The sequence below is a fragment of the Coregonus clupeaformis genome, chromosome 3, assembly GCF_020615455.1.
Source record: "Coregonus clupeaformis isolate EN_2021a chromosome 3, ASM2061545v1, whole genome shotgun sequence".
Lineage (NCBI taxonomy): Eukaryota > Metazoa > Chordata > Actinopteri > Salmoniformes > Salmonidae > Coregonus > Coregonus clupeaformis.
The window spans coordinates 13,142,441-13,164,509 of NC_059194.1; the positions used below are offsets into that span (position 1 = coordinate 13,142,441).

General features: G+C 46.5%; 1 protein-coding gene across 3 annotated transcripts in view; it reads right to left on the reverse strand.

Moving 5' to 3' along the window:
• LOC121540695 (protein diaphanous homolog 2) overlaps window positions 1–22,069 on the reverse strand; it is a 677,119-nt gene that overhangs the window by 442,660 nt on the left and 212,390 nt on the right. For all 3 annotated transcript variants that reach the window (XM_041849734.2, XM_041849750.2, XM_041849742.2), the window contains exon 17: window positions 12,931–13,251. In XM_041849734.2, coding sequence (XP_041705668.1) covers window positions 12,931–13,251 — 321 coding nt within the window. The remainder of the gene's footprint in view (window positions 1–12,930; window positions 13,252–22,069) is intronic.

Below are 22,069 nucleotides of genomic sequence, written 5' to 3' on the forward strand. Positions count from 1 at the left end.
TCTCCCGAGGAAAATGTTGACGCCTTTCAACTCAGTACACGGAACGAAACGGCCCTTTGTTTATCCTGGCTCCTACCCTGGCCCGACGTAACGTACCGTGGCCCGATGGCGGGCTCCTGTACATACAGACCACATCTTGCTGTAATTGGCTAGCAATGTGTGTGGCGATGTCCATCAGAAGTCCATTACGGGTTGCATTGAGTGCCTTGGTCTGTGATGATGACACTCAGAGAGACACACTGTCATGACACAGTGTGGCCGGGACAATTGGTTTCTCATTGCAACCTGTGTTATTAGCCCCTTAATGAGATAAGGCAATGCAAGTTGCAAGGGCACTCTCTAGAGAGACAGTGAGGGGGAACCACATGAAAGGAGGCAATTGTTGTAAAAAGGATACAGGCAATAAAGGAGCACAAGCGACTAGGGCTGTGGCCATCATAACATTTTGTCAGACAGTTATTGTCATGCAAAAGCCTGCCGAACTCATGGTAATTGACCGTTAATTAACAAACACGTTTAGCATCTCCAGGCCTCCACGCATACAAGCCGCTGATGTGTGCTTTGGAACATCTACATTTAAACAAGTCTAATAAATCAATTTAATATACACCATCACAATAAATCCATTACTTATTTTAGGCAGGTCTAAAGAAACATTATGATATGAATATGTATTTCAGAAGAACAGAATATGAGTTGGCCTACTGGCCTATGCTATCTGGCTATGCTCCATGCCATAGGCTGTAGGCTTGCTCATTTAGCTGACAAGTCCAGTGCTATTATTTTATTTTATGTAATTTTATAGTAAGAAGAATATAATTACAGAGCGACTGTGCAAATGAAGTGGCTATGTTGAGCATAAAAGTGATAATTTGAAACAGGTCCTATATGGTAGATTTAGAGTTATTTGTGAACATTAATTGTGAATGATACAAACCTTAGAACATCTTAGAAATCAAAACATAAATGGGCTGCATGGTGTGACTATAGGCTATTGATGATGAGAAATTAGCAAAAAAAGCTTGGGCTCAGTTCCTTATCAAGTGATCTTATTTTACCCATCAGACTATTTTCAATTTAATATTGTCTTTACTAATATGTAAAATTAGCTTTGATTTAGAATGGTCCATTATCAAATGGGCAGGTACATTGGCAGGGGAAAAAATACATGTCATATGTATGCACTGGGATAGCGAATGGAGGCCGTGTGCCTTCCCACCGGTACGTTGTTGTTTTTTGTGTGTTTTATTTATTTTTACCCCTTTTTCTCCCCAATTTCGTGATATCTATTTGGTAGTTACAGTCTTGTCCCATCGCTGCAACTCCCATATGGACTCGGGAGAGGCGAAGGTCGAGAGCCATGCGTCCTCCGAAACACGCCCCTGCCAAGCCGCACTGCTTCTTGACACACTGCTCACTTAACCCGGAAGCCAGCCGCACCAATGTGTTGGAGGAAACACCGTACAACTGGCAACCGTGTCAGCGTGCATGCGCCCGGCCTGCCACAGGAGTCGCAAGAGCGCGATGGGACAAGGATATCCCGGCCGGCCAAACCCTCCCCTAACCCGGACAACGCTGGGACAATTATGCGCCGCCTCATGGGTCTCCCGGTCGCGGCCGGCTGTGACACAGCCCGGGATCAAACCTGGGTCTGTAGTGACGCCTCAAGCACTGCGATGCAGTGCCTTAGACCTCTGCGCCACTCAGGAGGCCCTCCACCGGTACGTTTTGTAGGCTACTATAAGAACACTTATTTCACTCCACACATCAACCACTTTTTGAGGAGCATGCTCTTGCTGCCGCGACAGGTGATATTCCGCCCAAACTATGTATGACATGGGCTCTCCAACATTGTTCCTGCAGCTACCCGGTGCTTAATTTGGGAAACCAAGTGAAATCTGTTCGGGAACATTGATCGTAACATGTTTTCGCAAACAAAATATATTTAATTAAACTGCTGACAGCCCGTCTGCGCGCACAAGAAAGGAATAAAGGAGAGCGAGGAGGAGATGGAAACGCATGGAGATATTCTGTGGTTAAAGGTAATGTGTCAGCCTATTAATTATGTAAATATAAAAAAATTCCCTATTACTAGGCTATTCAAAATCAAATACAAATTCACTATAATTGTAGGCTAACTCTGAATTTGTTTAATTTAGACTAGACCAATATCTACCAAAGATAGCTTAAATCAATATTTTATTTTTCACAATCAATGAACCAACAGCATCGCCTAGGGCTATACGTTCTCTCCCAGACTCATGGATAGACATTTTTGAGAGTAGTATAAGGTAACCAGTCCATCCAGTATGCATAATAAGAGTCCAGACCCAAAGGTGATTACTATAGTTTGATTAATTTTGGAGTATAGTGTAGACCAATTATGTACCAAAGACATCTTAAATCAGTTTTGTTTTATGTTTTCCTGCCATGCGTAATATGTGGTAGGCTATGTATTGTATAACGGCACAATCATAATTTAGGTTTTTTTTTTCAGGCTTGGGCTCAATATATAGGCCTATGTGTATGCATAAGCTCTATGGGTGTTTTGAATGAATCATCACCTTAGAAAGTGATGTCCACTTCGTTTGAAACAACATCCACAACAACATCCACAACAACCATGTTTAAACCTGCTGTTGAATTTCTTTCTCCAAATTGATCATCACAGTGAGGGGAGTTTTAAAAGTACTATAGGCCTACTGTTTTGATGATATGTGTTTGATGTGATTATCGATTGCATTTGTATTGATGTCTGAGTGGTTAGAGGGACAATAGAGCCCTGAGTACTAGGTCATTAGGACCTGATGGTTGTTAACGGTAGTTGACACACTTTTGTACTTTCCATACATTTTACCTTATTTTAGCGCCCCAAAAACGTAATACTTCCAGGTCAACTGTAATATGAATACCATTGTAAAGCACAATTGCTCCCCTTTCCAGCAAAGTCAATGACGAGACCTTCATGCTGCCCGTCTCTGCATGATTGAAGAAAGCAATGGAGCGCCGCCGGGTCTTTTTAAAAATGGCGGGTGGGGAAGCGAAAGCTACTGCGTCATAGTGAAAGGGGGAGATATGTCGTGTGGGGAACCGGCTTTGTTCACCCGATTTGTCTAACTTATCATCTCTAAAATGTAAATAAAACATTATAAAGAGTTTATCTAATGTCTCATTACATACCTATTCGAAGGTTTGTGTCGAATTTGAATAGGGTTTATAGGGCGGTGCTAAATGTATCTTCACAATTAATCTGTGGGTGTCACGATTTTGAGAGTCATGATGGCTCGCAGTGATTACGCGAAAAATTTACAATTTATAAAATTAACTATTGATGAACTCACAAGTAATTAACTTTACACTCACCATTGATCATTTCTTGTTTTTAATTTGCGAGAGAAGCGCTACAACTAGCGGAGAGAGGCTGTACGGCACAGAATGAGTTGAATAATGCGTGCCGTACGTTATGTTGTGACGTCACACTTTAATGTACAGCGTCAGCAGGGTCAGTTTTTTCCAAAACTATTGGTCCATTACCATCTCAATCAACGCTGAATCTAAACTTAGTTCAAAACCCGGATTTTGATGCCAACACAGTCGCTACAGTCCCATTAGTTTTCATTGCAGCCTTGTTTGAATGCCGCGGTTGCCCACATATGTACGGAACGGAGTTAGTTACCGTTAGCAAGTTGGGTACTACCAAAGCATGTCCATAGTGCATAAAAGGAAATTACTGTGACTCAACGTTCATGTGGAATTTTACTGCGGTCACCGCAACAGCCCTACAAGCGACCGACAGTGAGTGCAGCTCGGTGGCAGAGCGCTGTAATGGTGGCCATGAGTGACTTAATGGAGAGTGGGGCCAATAGGAATAGGAAAGACTGTGTGAGGGCTGTTGTGGTGATGGCCTGATGGGAGACTAGTAGCTGTGGGCCGCTCTCGTCTTCCCCCTCCCAGGCCCATTTAGAGCACTATGGAGTGGCCTACTTCAGCCCTACTGTAGCTAATTCACATCAGGTTCTGACACTGTGGCTCTGCTCTGCAAACAACAGTGTACAATATCATGTGTATGCTTATAACAGAAGTCATATTCAAAGGGAGCCCCCACAAATGTCAATTGGATGTGGTAGTAATGGAAGCACCATGGAAAACATGGAACAGCAGAGGGTTGGACATTAGCGCTGTGATGATACCAGTATTGCAATATTTTTTACATGGCAAAAATGAAAACACGAAGCAGACCAAACTCTTTGGTCCTTTAACAACATGCTGTATTTAAAATATTGTGTGCTATAGCTTGGAAAATAAATCAATGTGACTCTGGATGACAACATAATGACATTTGTTTCCAACATTAGGGCTGTTTTACTAAAGAAGTTCAATCTGCTTTGTGTTTTGTTCCCTTGCCACGATAACTAACGAGTATTGTGATACTGGTAACAATTATGGACCCGGCCCTACTGGACACTACAGGCTACTGGGATGTTGGCTCTTAGGCTATGTTTACACAGGCTTCCCAATTCTGACCAATAATTGTGCAAAAGATCAGAATTGGGCTGTCTGTGTAAACATTATGATTAATCCCTGAAACGAATGGACACATACTGTCATTATAGTAAGCATACAGCATGGAACAATGTTGTTTAATGTTGCATACTTAACTTACACTTGTTGGCTCCATAATCTGGGAGTGTGGTGCCAGGAAAATAACCTCTCACTCAACGTCAACAAAACAAAGGAGATGATCGTGGACTTCAGGAAACAGCAGAGGGTGCACCCCCCTCTCCACATCGACGGGACCGCAGTGGAGAAGGTGGAAAGCTTCAAGTTCCTCGGTGTACACATCATTGACAAACTGAAATGGTCCACCCACACAGACAGTGTGGTGAAGAAGGCGCAACAGAGCCTCTTCAACCTCAGGACGCTGAATAAATTTGGCTTGGCACCTAAAACCCCCACAAACTGTTACAGATGTACAATTGAGAGTCTCCTGTCGTGCTGTATCACCACTTGGTACGGCAACTGCACCGCCATCAACCGCAGGGCTCTCCAGAGGGTGATGCGGTCTGCCCAACGGATCACCGGGGGGCAAACTACCAGCCGTCCAGGACACCTAGAGCACCCGATGTCACAGGAAGGCCAAAAAGATAATCAAGGACAACAACCACCCGAGCCACTGCCTGTTCACCCCGCTATCATCCAGAAGGCGAGGTCAGTACAGGTGCATCAAAGCTGGGACCGAGAGACTGAAAAACAGCTCATAAGAAGGAAATTAGAGTTAAGTGACATAGGAATTCAGGAAGAGATTGGCTCTGCATTTCATGGATTGGCTGGTCATATATTTACTACTTATATTGTCTCAGAGAGAGAGTGCTAATTTATAAAATTACAGTTGCGTTGTTCTGAAAGGATAATTATAATTCTGCATCGTTTGTAAGCCAAATTGACTGGTTTGGAGATAATTGCATTGTTCATCTCAAGTCTTGCATATCGGGGGGTGGGGGGGGTGGATAACAGAATGTGAAGTCATTGCTATTTGCTTCTAAATATTGCAATTTCACCGTGCTAGAAGAACTAATCAGCATTACACTGGAAAACAGTCTGGTTGTGTGATTATAGCTAAATACGTTTGCAATTGTGAGATAATTACAGTTGTACGAGAGATTAAATGATAAGCATTTTTGTAATTGTTTCTTACTTTTCCCTATTTTGCTTAGTACTGCTACAATAGAAATGTTCGCTTTCATTCAAATTTGCAACAATCCACGAAATACTCCAAAACAAATGGATACTGTGCTGAAAATAACATTGTGGAACTCCAAAAGAAGTTGAAATGCTTCAATTCCTTTCAAATCAATCACTTTTAGATGAAAATATGGGATTGTTTCTAATGGACAAATGCTTCCAAATGATGTGGAGCACGTCAAACGCAGCGGGGACGAGCCAAATCTAGAGGTTCCCCTCTGCTTAACCGTGTCTTACAGTAGACAACAGATATTGACTCTAACCCACAGCTTCTGGCACTCCTCTCTCCACTCCATCGATACAGCAGCATGTCCCAAATCACTGCTTTACCCCACTGCTGCAGCCCGCCCTCCATGCCAACAGCTCCCCCTCCATGCAACAGCCTGCCCTCCATGCCAGCAGCCAACCCTCCATACCTCCTCCTCACCAGTCTCTTCTAAACTAATTGTAGCTTCAGCACTGTCTCGACGGATCCCCTCAGCAGCAGCTGATGCTGTCTGATTTAACTAGTGCCCTATCCGAGTGTGTGAGGTAGTTCGCTATAGTTCACTAATTCAAGCCTGGCAACAGGTTGTTGCTAAATAACTTTGAGTATTTAGTGGGGGAGACAGCTGTGTTGGCTGTGGGGCACTGGATTGATCACATAAGCATTCATTTTTTAGGGCCTCTTTACGGAACCTGCTCAAACGAGCACCCTCCCAAAATTGATTCATTAACAAAGGAAGACTGTGAGATGTTCTCATTAAGTGTTGTACAGTGTTGTAAAGGGGCTCCAGTACAGTGGTTCACTAGAGGTGAGGGTTGTGGACTTAACTCCACAGCATTCACACTGTTGCTGCAAACCGCCTTAAGACAGAGCCTGAGCAATCATTTACTTTGCCGTAAATGTGTGGTTCCCCGATGGTAAGGTGTTCTCACCGTAAGGAAAATTACAGCACCTCCAGGCAACAATCTCCATCGTCGCTGCTTGGAAAATCTGTTACATGCTTAAAAAAAGAAAACAAGAAAAGCTTCTTCCTCACTTTATGGCTGCTTTTACTATCAGAGACGGAGGTCTCCTGTGGGTGTTTTCAAAAAGCAAGAGGTGGACACAAACAATCACTCTCCATTCTAACCTCACTCTCTGTCACGGATTCAGCCGAGGCTGCCCCTCCTCCTTGCTCGGGCAGGCTTCGGCATTCGTCGTCACCGGAGTACTAGCTGCTACCGATCCATGTATCTATGTTCGACTTGTTTTGTCTTTATTGGTCACACCTGTTTCCAATTATGTAGTTATGTCTTCCCTATTTAACCCTCTGTCTCACACTGTGTGTTGTGCGTGTTTGTTCATGTTTCGGTTGTCGTTAGTGTGCGGGTTTGTTCCCTCCCTGCGTGGAGGTTGTTGTTCATTATTTTACCTTCGAGTAAAGTACGCCTTTTGATTAGCTCTGTGTCCTGCGCCTGACTTCGCCTACCGCATTCCACTGATGCCCTGACAGAAACACGCACCATCTACATGGAGTCAGCAGGTACAGCTATGCCAGCCGGATCGATGGAGGAACGCGTCCAACAACAAGCGGCCATGATCCAGGCTCTCGGCACCGCTATGGAACGAGTAGTGAATACTATGGAGCGATGGGAGAGAGGAGGTATCCCTAAACCTCCTCCGATTACACCACCACCTACACCGATGTCCATCGCTTCACCCTCTGGGTCCAGTGGGATTCGGCTCCCGCTCCCGAGGGCTTATGACGGTACAGCTGCCGGGTGTCAGGGTTTTCTGCTCCAGGTAGAGCTCTACCTTGCAACTATCCACCCGGCTCCCTCGGGATACGAGAGCGTGTCCGCCCTCATCTCCTGTCTGTCCGGTAAAGCGCTGGAGTGGGCCAAAGCCGAGTGGGGGGGAATAGACGCTGTAACTGTAAGCTAGGCAGAGTTCATCCGCCGCTTTAGGGTGGTATTCGATCATCCACCAGAGAGAGAGAGAGCGGCGGGTGAGCGTCTATTCCACCTCAGACAGGGGAAGAGAAGCGCGCAGGAATTTGCACTGGACTTTCAGACTCTGGCTGCCAGCGCAGGATGGAATGAGAGGGCCCTCATCGACCACTACCGTTGCAGCTTGAGGGAGGACGTTCGTCGGGAATTGGCATGCAGGGACACCAACCTAAACCTGGACCAACTCGTGGAGATGTCAATTCGACTCGATAACCTGTTGGCTACCCGCGGACGTCCGGATCAGGGGCCGTCCATTCCATCCCCCAGCACCTCTGACCCTACCCCTATGGAGCTCGGAGGTGCTGCTATGAGGGAGACCGGTAGAGTCCCTGCACCAACTGTGGCCGCAGAGGACACACTGCTGTTCGGTGCTGGGGAGGGCCTTCAAGGAGTCGAGGCAGTAGGCAGCGCACTGATGAACCGTTTCAGGTGAGTAGGCACCCAACTCACCCAGAGCTCTCTGTTGCGCATATGTGTATTAATGTTGTATTTCCCGAGTTTTCTTCTCAGTCCCAGCATAAGGCGCTAGTAGATTCAGGCGCAGCTGGGAACTATATTGATCGTCAGTTTACCCGTACGTTAGGGATTCCTATTGTGCCAGTCGATATGCCCTTCCCTATCCATGCCCTAGATAGTCGCCCTTTAGGGTCAGGTCTGATTAGGGAGGTCACAGTGCCACTCTGGATGAAGACGCAGGAGGGGCATGAGGAAATAATTAGTCTATATCTGATTGATTCTCCTGCATTTCCCGTGGTGTTGGGGCTTCCCTGGTTAACTTCTCATGATCCCACTATGTCATGGCAACAGAGGGCTCTCAAGGGATGGTCAAGTCAGTGCTTGGGGAGGTGTGTAGGTGTTTCCGTAGGGGCAACTATGGTGGAAAGTCCAAACCAGGTTTCCACCATGCACATTCCGCCTGAATATGCCGATTTGGCTCTCGCCTTCAGTAAAAAGAAGGCGACTCAATTACCACCCCATCGACAGGGGGATTGTGCGATAAACCTCCAGGTAGGCGCTGCGCTTCCCCGGAGTCACGTGTATCCTCTGTCACAGGAAGAGACGGCAGCTATGGAAACATATGTCACGAATCTCTGAGAATCTCTGTGTCATCGAGTTTCTTTTTTGTGAAGAAGAAGGATGGTGGCTTACGCCCGTGCATTGACTACCGTGGTCTAAATCAGATCACTGTAAAATACAGCTATCCATTACCTCTGATTGCGAGTATGTCAGAGTCATTGCACGGGGCGCGCTTCTTCACGAAATTGGATCTCAGGAGCGCGTTAAACCTGGTGCGTATCCGGGAGGGAGATGAGTGGAAGACGGCATTTAGTACCACCTCGGGGCACTATGAGTACCTTGTCATGCCATACGGTTTGATGAATGCTCCTTCAGTCTTCCAATATTTTGTTGATGAGATTTTCAGGGACCTGCATGGACAGGGTGTAGTGGTGTATATTGATGACATTATCATATACTCCGCTACACGGGCCGAGCATGTGTCCCTGGTGCGTCAGGTGCTTGGTAGACTGTTGGAGCATGACCTGTATGTGAAGGCGGAGAAATGTCTGTTCTTCCAAGAGTCCATCTCCTTCCTAGGACACCGCCTGTCCGCGTCAGGCGTGGAGATGGAGATTGACCGCATTTCGGCCGTGCGTAATTGGCCGACTCCAACCACGGTGAAGGAGTTGCAGCGATTCTTGGGTTTTGCCAATTACTACCGGAGGTTTATCCGGGGCTTTGGGCAGGTAGCGGCTCCCATTATCTCCTTGCTAAAGGGAGGACCGGTGCGTCTACAGTGGTCAGCTGAGGCAGACAGGGCTTTTGGGCATCTGAAGGACCTGTTTACTTCGGCTCCGGTGCTGGCTCATCCGGATCCTTCCTTGGCATTCCAGGTTGAGGTGGATGCGTCCGAGGCTGGGATTGGAGCTGTACTGTCTCAGCGCTCGGGTACGCCACCAAAACTCCGCCCCTGTGCTTTCTTTTCTAAGAAGCTCAGTCCGGCGGAGCGCAATTATGATGTGGGGGACCGGGAGCTGTTAGCTGTGGTTCAAGCTCTGAAAGTGTGGAGGCATTGGCTTGAGGGGGCTAAACACCCTTTTCTCATTTTGACTGACCATCGTAAACTGGAGTACATCCGGGCGGCGAGGAGGCAGAACCCTCGTCAGGCAAGGTGGGCCATGTTCTTCACTCGTTTTGTGTTTACTCTCACTTACAGACCAGGTTCCCAGAACGCTAAGGCAGACGCCCTGTCCCGACTGTATGACACAGAGGAGAGGTCCATTGAGCCCACTCCCATACTCCCGGCGTCGTGTCTGGTGGCACCGGTGGTGGGGGAGGTTGTGTCGGATCGGGGTCCCCAGTTCACCTCAAGGGTCTCGATTAGCCTTACCTCAGGTTTTCACCCCGAGAGTAATGGGCAGGTGGAGAGAGTGAACCAGGATGTGGGTAGGTTTCTGAGGTCCTATTGCCAGGACCAGCAGGGGGAGTGGTCAGGTTATATTCCCTGGGCAGAGAAATCCCAAAACTCACTCCGCCAATCCTCTACTAACCTTAAGCCTTTCCAGTGTGTGTTAGGTTATCAGCCGGTCCTGGCACCTTGGCATCAGAGCCAGATCGAGGCTCCTGCGGTGGATGAGTGGTTTCGGCGCTCAGAAGAGACCTGCAACGCTGCTCATGTACACCTGCAGCGGGCAATCAGGCGACAAAAGGCGAGTGCCGATCGCCACCGCAATGAGGCTGGCTCTCGACCCGAAACCTGCCCCTTCGCCTGCCCTGCCGGAAGCTGGCTCGGCGGTTTGTGGGGCCATTTAAAGTCCTGTGGAGATTGAACAAGGTTTGTTATAGGTTACAACTTCCTATTAATTACCGTATTAACCCCTCGTTCCATGTGTCTCTCCTCAGGCCGGTAGTAGCTGGTCCACTCCAGGAGTCTGAGGTACGGGAGGTTCCTCCGGAGGTTCCTCCGCCCCCACTGGACATTGAGGGGGCTCCGGCGTACTCGGTCCGTTCCATCTTGGAATCGAGGCGTCGGGTGGGGGGCCTGCAGTATCTCGTGGAGTGGGAGGGGTACAGTCCGGAGTCCCTCCATGTTGAGAGATTTCCACCAGTCATCCGACCCGCCCTGCTCCGCGTCCTCCTGGCCGTCCCTGAGGCCGGGGTCGGCGCACGGCTAGGGCCGCGCGTCAAGGGGGGGTACTGTCACGGATTCAGCCGAGGCTGCCCCTCCTCCTTGCTCGGGCAGGCTTTGGCGTTCGTCGTCACCGGAGCACTAGCTGCTACCGATCCATGTATCTATGTTCGACTTGATTTGTCTTTATTGGTCACACCTGTTTTCCATTATGTATTTATGTCTTCCCTATTTAACCCTCTGTCTCACACTGTGTGTTGTGCGTGTTTGTTCATGTTTCGGTTGTCGTTAGTGTGCGGGTTTGTTCCCTCCCTGCGTGGAGGTTGTTGTTCATTCTTTTACCTTCGTGTAAAGTACGCCTTTTGATTAGCTCTGTGTCCTGCGCCTGACTTCGCCTACCGCATTCCACTGACGCCTTGACAGTCTCTCTCTCTCTCTCTCTCTCTCTCTCTCTCTCGCTCTCTCTCTCTCTCTCTCTTTCTCCCTCTCATCTCTACAGATGTAGGATCTTCATTTGAGCCAGTTCGCTACAGCAGGAAAACAATCCTGTAGCAACAGGAAATGTGAATTATTTAGTGGATTATATAATGAATGGACATTTTTGTATGGGTTGATAAATCAAGTCTGAAATTTCTAAATGGAAATTACAAACTTCAGAAGCCTTTTTTAAACCTCAAATACCCTACAAGTTTTAAATGTCCTGCATTGCAGGAAAGTTCAGCTGCAACAGGGTGATCGAATTAAGATCCAACATCTGTGTACAGTCTCCTTCAGTGAAGGAGTACAACCTCACATGTAATTACAGTGAGGTTGTCCCTGCCTGCTTTTCAACCAGTCGAAAGATAAGGCCTTCTCCTATATGCATCAAGCTACCGATAAATGTGTGTATTCATATGTAGTTACAACAAACTAGTGGTTATGGGGCTTAAAAATTGAATCCGTAGCGGTGAAACTGCCACGTCCGTTTGCGATATTACAACAACAAAGACGTTACTTCAAACGTTGAACACTGTGTTTTCCCGTTGGGCATCATTGCACCCGTGATAAAACAGCAGAGTATGTACTATGATAATTTTTTACCACGATGCTGGACGCTCCTCTGCCCCAATAACAAATGTGCCTGGGGGCGACCAGTGGGCTGTTTCAACTTATGCGGATCGCTGCTTTAAAGGGGGCATGATGGCACATTTTTGGTCCTTCCTTTCTGCTGTTTCTTTTTAAAGCCCAGATCACAGTAGTGCTTGGCACCTCCATGGTCCTCCATGGCTCCATCTGCTCCTAACAGAGAAGACAGATGACTCTGGTCCCACTTAATCCACACAAGAGACACAGATTGCTTTTCCTCAGGTGGCTGTGAATGCCTTTGAGTACTATCTAGTCATTTAATTTGCATCTCCCAACCCTAGCGCCTGCGGAGGCAAGGTTAATGCAGACGTACATTCAATCGTTGCCACGCCGGGAAGGAGACGGATGTGAAAAGTGGCGCACTCATGAATGCAAACACACACTCATTTTCTTACAGTGAAAAGAAGATAAATGAGAAAAACATAATAAATACATTTCAATCATAATAAATACATTTCAATGAACTTTCTGTCTCTTATTAAACGTGCAACCTTGCTATATGACTTGCCTCCATTTACACAACTACAGATAATGCGATTTAGCGTGATTTCAACAGCGTTTCGCAGTGCGAGCGAGAGACAACGATTTCCTTTTGGCTATTGTCAATAATTGATGATTAAAAAGCAAGGTCACACATAAGCATATGCAAAACACCTCTAAATTAATGCCGTTTGCAACTCCCAGAATCCCTTGGGCGATGGATAAATTAACTGGGAGTAGAATAAAGCCCATATGAAGAGAATGGCCCCCATTGAAATTGTATTTAAATGATGGAATGTTACACAACACATTGTCTGTATTCAATTACGCTAAGAGTGTGTGTGAATGCAAGGACACTCGAGTGGCGGAGTGCAGAGCAGCGTGCCCTGTGGCTGAATGCTTGCCTGAATAGACCGACGGCAGTGTTGCTTAGGGTGCACTCTCTCGATTAGTACCTACAGCTCCATCTGTCGCTACTGTACCTTGGACCAGTTGATCCTCTTCATGACTGCCTCAGGCTTGTAGGTCTTCTTGGCCTCCAGTCCATAAGGCAGCTTGATGACAGGCATGGCCATCATAGGAGGCGGAGGGATACCTGGTGCCCCGGGGAAGGGCGGGGGAGGTGGGGGTCCACAACCGGGGGGAGGGGGTGGTGGGGGTGGCCCTCCACCTGGAGGTGGCGGGGGTGGGGGCGGAGGGGGCATGCCAGCCATGCCAGGAGGAGGTGGGGGAGGGGGTGCCAATCCCCCTGGTAGGGCTGGAGGTGGGACTCGTGTCCCGGCCGCTGCTGGTCCGGCCGCAATCTACAAAGACGGGAGATCAATGTTAGAGACGGGACACATTCCCCTGTCATCCCTGTCACTCGTAGGCCGGGGACCTGGAGGCCAGAGCTTTACCACCATTACACTAGTCTGGCTAATGGACCTGGGTGATGTCCCTGTTAGGGACTGAAGATGGTCATTACACTAGTCTGGCTAATGGTCCTGGGTGATGTCCCTGTTAGGGACTGAAGATGGTCATTACACTAGTCTGGCTAATGGACCTGGGTGATGTCCCTGTTAGGGACTGAAGATGGTCATTACACTAGTCTGGCTAATGGTCCTGGGTGATGTCCCTGTTAGGGACTGAAGATGGTCATTACACTAGTCTGGCTAATGGACCTGGGTGATGTCCCTGTTAGGGACTGAAGATGGTCATTACACTAGTCTGGCTAATGGACCTGGGTTATGTCCCTGTTAGGGACTGAAGATGGTCATTACACTAGTCTGGCTAATGGACCTGGGTGATGTCCCTGTTAGGGACTGAAGATGGTGGTAGGGGTATTTAGGGGGAGAATGGACAGGCATTATCATACTCTCTTCAATTGCAGATGTTTGCCTTGACACGTGTGTGTGTGTGTGTGTGTGTGTGTGTGTGTGTGTGTGTGTGTGTGTGTGTGTGTGTGAAGAGAGCTAATAAAAGCATGTCTGGGGACTATCGTCCTAGTGCTATTGTCCCTTGGGACTGGTGTCCATTTGCTGGTAAGCACATAGGAGTCATTCCATCAGTACCCTATCAGCCAGCCAGAGGCCAACACTCAGAGGAGTTATTCCGTCAGTACCCTATCAGCCAGCCAGAGGCCAACACTCAGAGGAGTCATTCCGTCAGTACCCTATCAGCCAGCCAGAGGCCAACACTCAGAGTCATTCCGTCAGTACCCTATCAGCCAGCCAGAAGCCAACACTCAGAGGAGTCATTCCATCAGTACCCTATCAGCCAGCCAGAGGCCAACACTCAGAGGAGTTATTCCGTCAGTACCCTATCAGCCAGCCAGAGGCCAACACTCAGAGGAGTCATTCCGTCAGTACCCTATTAGCCAGCCAGAGGCCAACACTTAGAGGAGTTATTCCGTCAGTACCCTATCAGCCAGCCAGAGGCCAACACTCAGAGGAGTCATTCCGTCAGTACCCTATCAGCCAGCCAGAGGCCAATAACTCAGAGGAGTTATTCCGTCAGTACCCTATCAGCCAGCCAGAGGCCAACACTCAGAGGAGTCATTCCGTCAGTACCCTATCAGCCAGCCAGAGGCCAACACTCAGAGGAGTCATTCCGTCAGTACCCTATCAGCCAGCCAGAGGCCAACACTCAGAGAAGTCATTCCGTCAGTACCCTATCAGCCAGCCAGAGGCCAACACTCAGAGGAGTCCTAACCAGCTCCGCTCCACCTCACACTTGGGAAAGTGGGCACTCAGTTCCCTGAGACAGTCTGCTAGACACATTAAATATGTAGTTACATAAACAAGAACCTAATAGGCAGCAGAAAAATATTGCAGGGAGGTATGTCACCTATCCCATTAGAAGTACTCTGGAGAGATCTCTGACATGTTGAGTATGTTTGTGGCTATATGTGTCTGGATTAAGCGCTGTGCGTGTGCAATCGCTGTTCAGTTCAGAGTGTGTGAGAGAGTTTGTGTGTGTGTGTGTGTGTGTGTGTGTATATACACCCTTATATACACAGGTTCAGAGGCCAATAAACACCCTTCAGAGGTCACCCTTAAATAGTATTTAAACATATGTAGGGCATTATGCCTTTTTATGTCATGCATATTAAGGCTTTATGAATGCTTTATGAATGCTGCATATCAACACTATAAGTAAAGTGTTCCATAAAGAAGTAAAGGAGGAAGGAAATAGCCTATTTCTGGAGACTTCTGTGATTCTGAAGTCACTCTGAATATGAATGGAAAAATGATTCCCCCCTCTTCTTACACATATGATGTGTTTCATTTAATCAGACTCCAATATAGACAAGCCTGCATTGTTGGTGCTGATTACCATGACAATTGCTTCTGCAGTTGGCTAATAGATGAAGCGTATGAGATGAATAGAGCCACCTGAACCTGAATTGGTAATGAGGAAACTAATGGCATGCTAATGCTAACACTATCTATTGCAGGAGGGTTCGGTGGGTAGATAATGTATTGTATCAAATCCTCACATACCAGTACACTCATTCCCTATTGACGTGTCTGTGCACAGTGTACGTTCAGCCGACACCTAACCATTGGGGAGAAGCCAGGGGATTGGCTGGCCACGGTTAGACATCTAGATAAGAAATGTTGAAGTCGACAAGATGGTTCTCACAAAGGAAGGCTATTAGGCGGTAGACGGGCAAAATTAAACTCATTACCGATAAGACACAGACCAGCCAGTCCCTTGACAAGTCTGCCCTATCATACAGCTCTTCAGCCCAAACTGGTATTTATAATCATTGATAAAGGTAGGGGGGGAACTGTTTAGAGACTAAATGTATGCAAATTAAGCAATTAGAGAGCCCATGGCATAGATAGGATTTGACCTGGCTTGATTAGAAGACGACAACGGTCTTTCTTTCCAAAAGTCTGCCAGGCAACATTTCCACAACATTGACCGAAAGCAAGTTTCTCATTTCCGAAAACCAATTTCGCTCCCCCCACTCGGTGGATTATGTGGGTAATGTGCGTCCGGTCAAATTTTTTAAGGCATTACAGAGTGCTTGATTACACAATGCCAGCAGTGGACTGTTTATCGGGTAGAACATTTAAAAAGTGTAGCGTGGTGAGGAGCGTTTGAAGCAGGCCGCCCCCAAAACCCCTTGACGGATGCGCCCCCGTTCCAATGATTATACGTCTGTCAATCTCCGAGCCCGTCGTGGCCCATTTTCTCTTTTAAGATTAATATGAGAGAATGGAAGCAAATTAGCTGCTAAATTAGAGTGCTGTCTTTTCCGCATTCAGGGGCCCTCTGAGCCTGCTATAGCTCCTGCTGCTCCAGCTCGCTCATTATCCCTCCCTCTCTCCCTCTCGTCCCGCCGTGCTGCGGGCCCTCCAGCCTCGTCTATGGAAGGCTAATCAACCCAGCGTTCCACTGCACCCTGGAGGGATCTGCCTTCTCCCACAGGTAAATCACTGGAGTACTTTTCCTTTCCTACACCCTACAATCATAGCATCAAGCATCTTCAAGCACCTTCTCCCTATAGCAACATAGCTTTGTTTAGTTTTTTTCTGGTTCAAACATCCATTTAAAAAGGGTGTTTACAGACCAATGGTGCTGTGTTTTCGCCGGGTCTTGGCAGCTCCAGCCTGGCCACTGACCACCATTAGCTGGGAGCCAGAGAGAGGTGAGCCTCCTATCGGCTTCTTGGCATCTAGCCCTCTTGCTAGGCCAGCCTCATCTGGAGCGCTGATTAGCGTAGGAGTATGGAGTGATATTAAATCTAACCAGTTCATTGAGGGGTCCACAGCTTCTAGACATCGTTGGGGGGAGGTCAGACGGGTGGGTAATTAACTTGGACTGTTAGGCAATTAAACCTTCCCCCAATCTCGGCTCTAATGAGCAAAGCAGAGATTCAGTTATAAAGGTGTTTATTGGGGAGAATGACATCACAACAGTCAAACACATCCGCATTTGATTATCTTCTATGGAACACTTCAGTTGAGATGTTTCAAGTGCAGCTCCCAGATTATTACTCATTGTTTGTTTAGTATGATGCAAGGAAATCAAACTTCATTGCATTCTCCAATTAGAGACCAAGAGTGTTGCCCTATTAACAGATGATGAGTTTACTCCAATTAGAGACCAAGAGTGTGGCCCTATTTAGCAGATTATGAGTTTATTCTCCAATTACAGACCAAGAGTGTGGCCCTATTAACAGATTATGAGTTTATGAGGAATTATGAGGAATATAATATAATGTAGATCACTGCACAATGATCAAACATCAATCATTTGCAAAGATCTGAGCAAACATCATACTTGGAATGTGCGTAGATTGAGTTTGAGGGATTCATGAGTTTTTGATGCAAGATGAGGTTTCTCAATATGCAGTCAATACCAGTCAACCATGCCAGACGAAAGAAAGGGAGGGAGGGGCACGGATGCAAAGGGATCACCCACCTGCACCTTGTACTCAGCTTCACTGACGAGTTTCTGAGCCTCTTTGAGCTTGTTTGCCTCGCTAGCTAACTGGACAGACGGACACACAAACACACAACAGACACCCAGACGTACACACAGACACAGAGAGCAACAGAGAGGCACACAGAGAGAGGGTGGTTAGCTAGACAGACAAGAGGAACACCAGTACTTTTGTTAACAGAGAACACAGGTCAACACCAAGCACAGACAGGTGAAGCAGAGGAGTAAGTGACAGAGAAATTCCCAGTTAAAACACGGTTATAAGATGCATTTGTACTACCTGTCACATGGAATACTAAGATCACATTTATTTCACATCCTCAAACAAGCAAAGTAATTTTCAGCATTTAAAAGTGCATTTTGTATTAGATGGAAAATAACGTAATTTAGTCATCTACAGAGCCTAGATGAAACTGATCACACAGTGGATGACATTTATTTTTGTATCCTCAAAACCCATTCAATGGTCCCCTTTGGAATGCTACCTTCAAATATGTTGTAGCAAATTGCATTCCCCACTTTCCCCTCTCAGATATATATACGACAGGCATTGATTTTATCCCTAAGATTTTGTTGCCGCTTTGATATTTCACTCTATATGACCTCGCCAATGAAAGAGGAGCGAAAAAAAAGTCACATTCTAACGTCTTATTGCTGTTGCGTAGATGGGTACAAACTCAACTGCGTAGTGAAACATATTTATGTGGAGTCGTTCCTGCAGAACAGCCTTACTGTGGACTGAGGAGTATTAAATATTGAACATGTATAATGGAAAAGGAGATGGAAACTTTTATAAAGGAGAATGAGTAAGGACTTCCATTTCACCAGAGTTTAGAATGTGGTCTTAAAGTGCAATCTTTAAGGCAAATGGGAAACATTTTATTTTACAATCCATCCTTAACTATGGACTATGGAGAGTTCAAGGCCTCTATTTTAAAAACTGTAACCACAGGATAAGTGGATGGCATGGAACTTTAACCCCTCAAGCATAGCTTAGACTCAAAGCTTCGACTGATGGAACTCAAGCACATAACACTAGTACAATACACAACACACTCATGTATTAAACCTAAGGTATTGAAGGTACTGACATAAACAAATGGCAGTGGTGGTTGTATAGAGAGGCCTGTTGCCTTCATTACAAGCTCAGTCCAATATGGTAATAAGAGAGGTCAGCAGGTAGACTGACAGAGCCAGAGAGGAGAGAGTGATCCACTATGCCTTCCAACCTCATTCCTGGCCATGCTGGTTCAGCTACATGACCACCAGGTTATTGAAGCCCATTAATGGCATGGCACAGAGCAGGTCCAAGGTATCTACCGCACCTCTAAATTATTAATCTCACCCTCATTCAATTCTACGAACGTATCCCCAGTTCTCTCTGAGCTGAGGTGGGTTCGTAGGGGTTGGCAGGGGTGGGAGGTGGATTAGTTCCATTTGATGTGTTTTCATTGCGTTTTGTCGATGTTTACAGGCGAAACTTGTGATCGGATCGCAGGGATAATCAAACAGACACATCAAAAGGTGGAAGCTCCCTGAGACAGACTCTCATTAAATCCGTCGGTTCACAGACAAGGTGAAATAGCAGGGGCTAGGAGACAGAGAGATGTGTGCTTTTATTTCCACGGAGAGCTCTGTCGACGACATGTGAACAGAGATCCCACTTCATTCATATTCAATAAAGCGACAGATGCAACACCACAGCAGCTTTGATGAACAATCTCAGTGTAGTGTCTTCGCATGGATTTAGAGGTGCTGCACTCCAGAAGATAATGGCTTTGTACAACACTGTGTTCATCTGTTGCAGTTTCAACCCTTTTAAAAAAGGATGACTAGAAACTACGTTTTCAAGGGAAGAAACAGGCCTGTATGTCTTTGTGTAGGCTACATCATCATCAAGAAGGATACACATTATAATTCAAATAATTGTCTTATTAAAATGGGAGTATCTTGTTAGCGCCTACATTTCCATTTCCAATTATGTGCTGCATTGCAAGACTTCAGCACCGCAACCCAAATATTGCTGTGATTGCAAAATGTGTACCTCCTGATAACGTGTTGCCAGATAAACAAAATAATCTGTGTCATGAAGCAGTGGACATTTTGAGAGCTATGGCACATCTCCTACAGTATGCCCAAAGAGATAATATTGACGACGGATGTCTGTTCTTAGCAAGAGTGTTCATAGTGAGGAAGCTCCTACTCAAAAGGTACCAGTCTTTCTCTGTGCCTCCAATGTGAAAGCAATAGAAGAAACCCTTCGAAAAATCACCTTATACTACACATTTCATAAAGGCACCAATTTGAACATGAGCGCATTCCTGCCATGCAGCACGTGACAACATACATGTTTACATCGAACCACTTTTTAGACCAACACACCCGCAGGATGTTACTTGAAGAACTCGCAGACATATCCATGGGTGCTCTCGCCGAGCGAATGAGATATTTCCCTGCTGAGGCAGATGTCTGTTGATGTGCAAAGCTCCAGCAACCTTTGAAGGCGCTTTCAGAGACAGCAGGAAAAGAAGGAGCGGACTCTCGGGGGCTTCACTCTGCTACACTACCTGTTAATGCAACACAAACAGACTGGCTTCAAAAGACCGGGGCCTGTTAGGGGGAGGGGGGAAAAGCCTGGAAAAACTGTACTTAAAAAGCAGCACTCAGGGAAAGCAGGTGAGCAGAGGCTGACGCTGCCTGATGCAATGAGAGAGAAGGAGAAAGATAGAGGGGTCAGAAAAAAGAGAGAGAGAGAGAGACAACAAAGCAGATAGAGAGAAAAAAATGGAAATATAGAGAGCAGAAAGATAGAGGTGCGGAGGAGCGCCGGCCACCATGTTGGCCTCATGAATAAGTGCATGCGGCGGGCGGGCAGTCGTTGGGGTGCTTAGTGAATGATGAAGGAGTTTGGCCGAGAGAGAAGGTAACGAGTGGTGACATGGCACTCAGGCAGATGAAGTGGGGGAGTGAGGACCATACACAAATTAAGTGCAATCGGGGAAGAAAGAAAAAAAAACTTGCCTCTGCCTAGCCAGGAAGAGGATCAAGCCTCACGCTAATGCTGAGAATAAATTATCACTGAGGCTGCCAGGGACCTTAATGACAGCGACTTGTCTTTGGGAAAAGTCCCGGCGACGCACTACAAAGCTAAATGTGCAGGTGCGGAAAAGGGATGGGATGGGGGAGCGCGGACATTTGCAACTGCCACAGAATTTAGTTTGGAGGAAAACAATCTCAGCTACTGGATGCCATACCATCTTTCAGCGCTGGTTTATATTACATTCGGTAAGCAGGGAAGCAAACTGCCCTTTTGTCCCAAGGCAACAATGAAGTGTTTCAAATTGGGTTAAGGAGGAAATAGCAGTCATTTTCTGTGCTTAGGTTTGAGGGGTTTTGTCTGGGAAAATATGGGGATGCCAAGGCCAGAGAAAAAATGAAATCCATCTCTGTGATAATACAATTACATGGAACAGGCTACCATGGAGCAATTCACCCAATATCAAATCCTACATCTTAAAAAGGAGATGAACCCTTTACTGAATCAAAGGCTCCCGTATGGCTGGAAAATACCCACTTACAGTCTGGCATCTGTGATTGGGGTAGAAAGGTTTCAACTTGACCAAATTAGTCAAAGTCATTTTTTCTCACAACCGGAGTAGACCCCTTTCCTGCAGTCAAATGACCAAATCGCCCTCTAGTGGCCTCATGGGTGGAATGTTATTAATATTTGTCAAGTTTTCATAATTAATAAACAAAATATTTTGAACGCTGAAAATCCGGTGTTTCTATGTCAAACAGTTTTGTTATATTTCAGTCTTTTGTGATGTACAGTGAGGGGAAAAGGTATTTGATCCCCTGCTGATTTTGTACGTTTGCCCACTGACAAAGACATGATCAGTCTATAATTTTAATGGTAGGTTTATTTGAACAGTGAGAGACAGAATAACAACAAATAAATCCAGAAAAATGCATGTCAAAAATGTTATAAATTGATTTGCATTTTAATGAGGGAAATAAGTATTTGACCCCTCTGCAAAACATGACTTAGTACTTGGTGGCAAAACCCTTGTTGGCAATCACAGAGGTCAGACGTTTCTTGTAGTTGGTCACCAGGTTTGCACACATCTCAGGAGGGATTTTGTCCCACTCCTCTTTGCAGATCTTCTCCAAGACATTAAGGTTTCGAGGCTGACGTTTGGCATCTCGAACCTTCAGCTCCCTCCACAGATTTTCAATGGGATTAAGGTCTGGAGACTGGCTAGGCCACTCCAGGACCTTAATGTGCTTCTTCTTGAGCCACTCCTTTGTTGCCTTGGTCGTGTGTTTTGGGTCATTGTCATGCTGGAATACCCATCCACAACCCATTTTCAATGCCCTGGCTGAGGGAAGGAGGTTCTCACCCAAGATTTGACGGTACATGGCGCCGTCCATCGTCCCTTTGATGCAGTGAAGTTGTCCTGTCCCCTTAGCAGAAAAACACCCCCAAAGCATAATGTTTTTACCTCCATGTTTTACGGTGGGGATGGTGTTTTGGGGTCATAGGCAGCATTCCTCCTCCTCCAAACACGGCCAGTTGAGTTGATGCCAAAGAGCTCGATTTTGGTCTCATCTGACCACAACACTTTCACCCAGTTCTCCTCTGAATCATTCAGATGTTCATTGGCAAACTTCAGATGGGCCTGTACA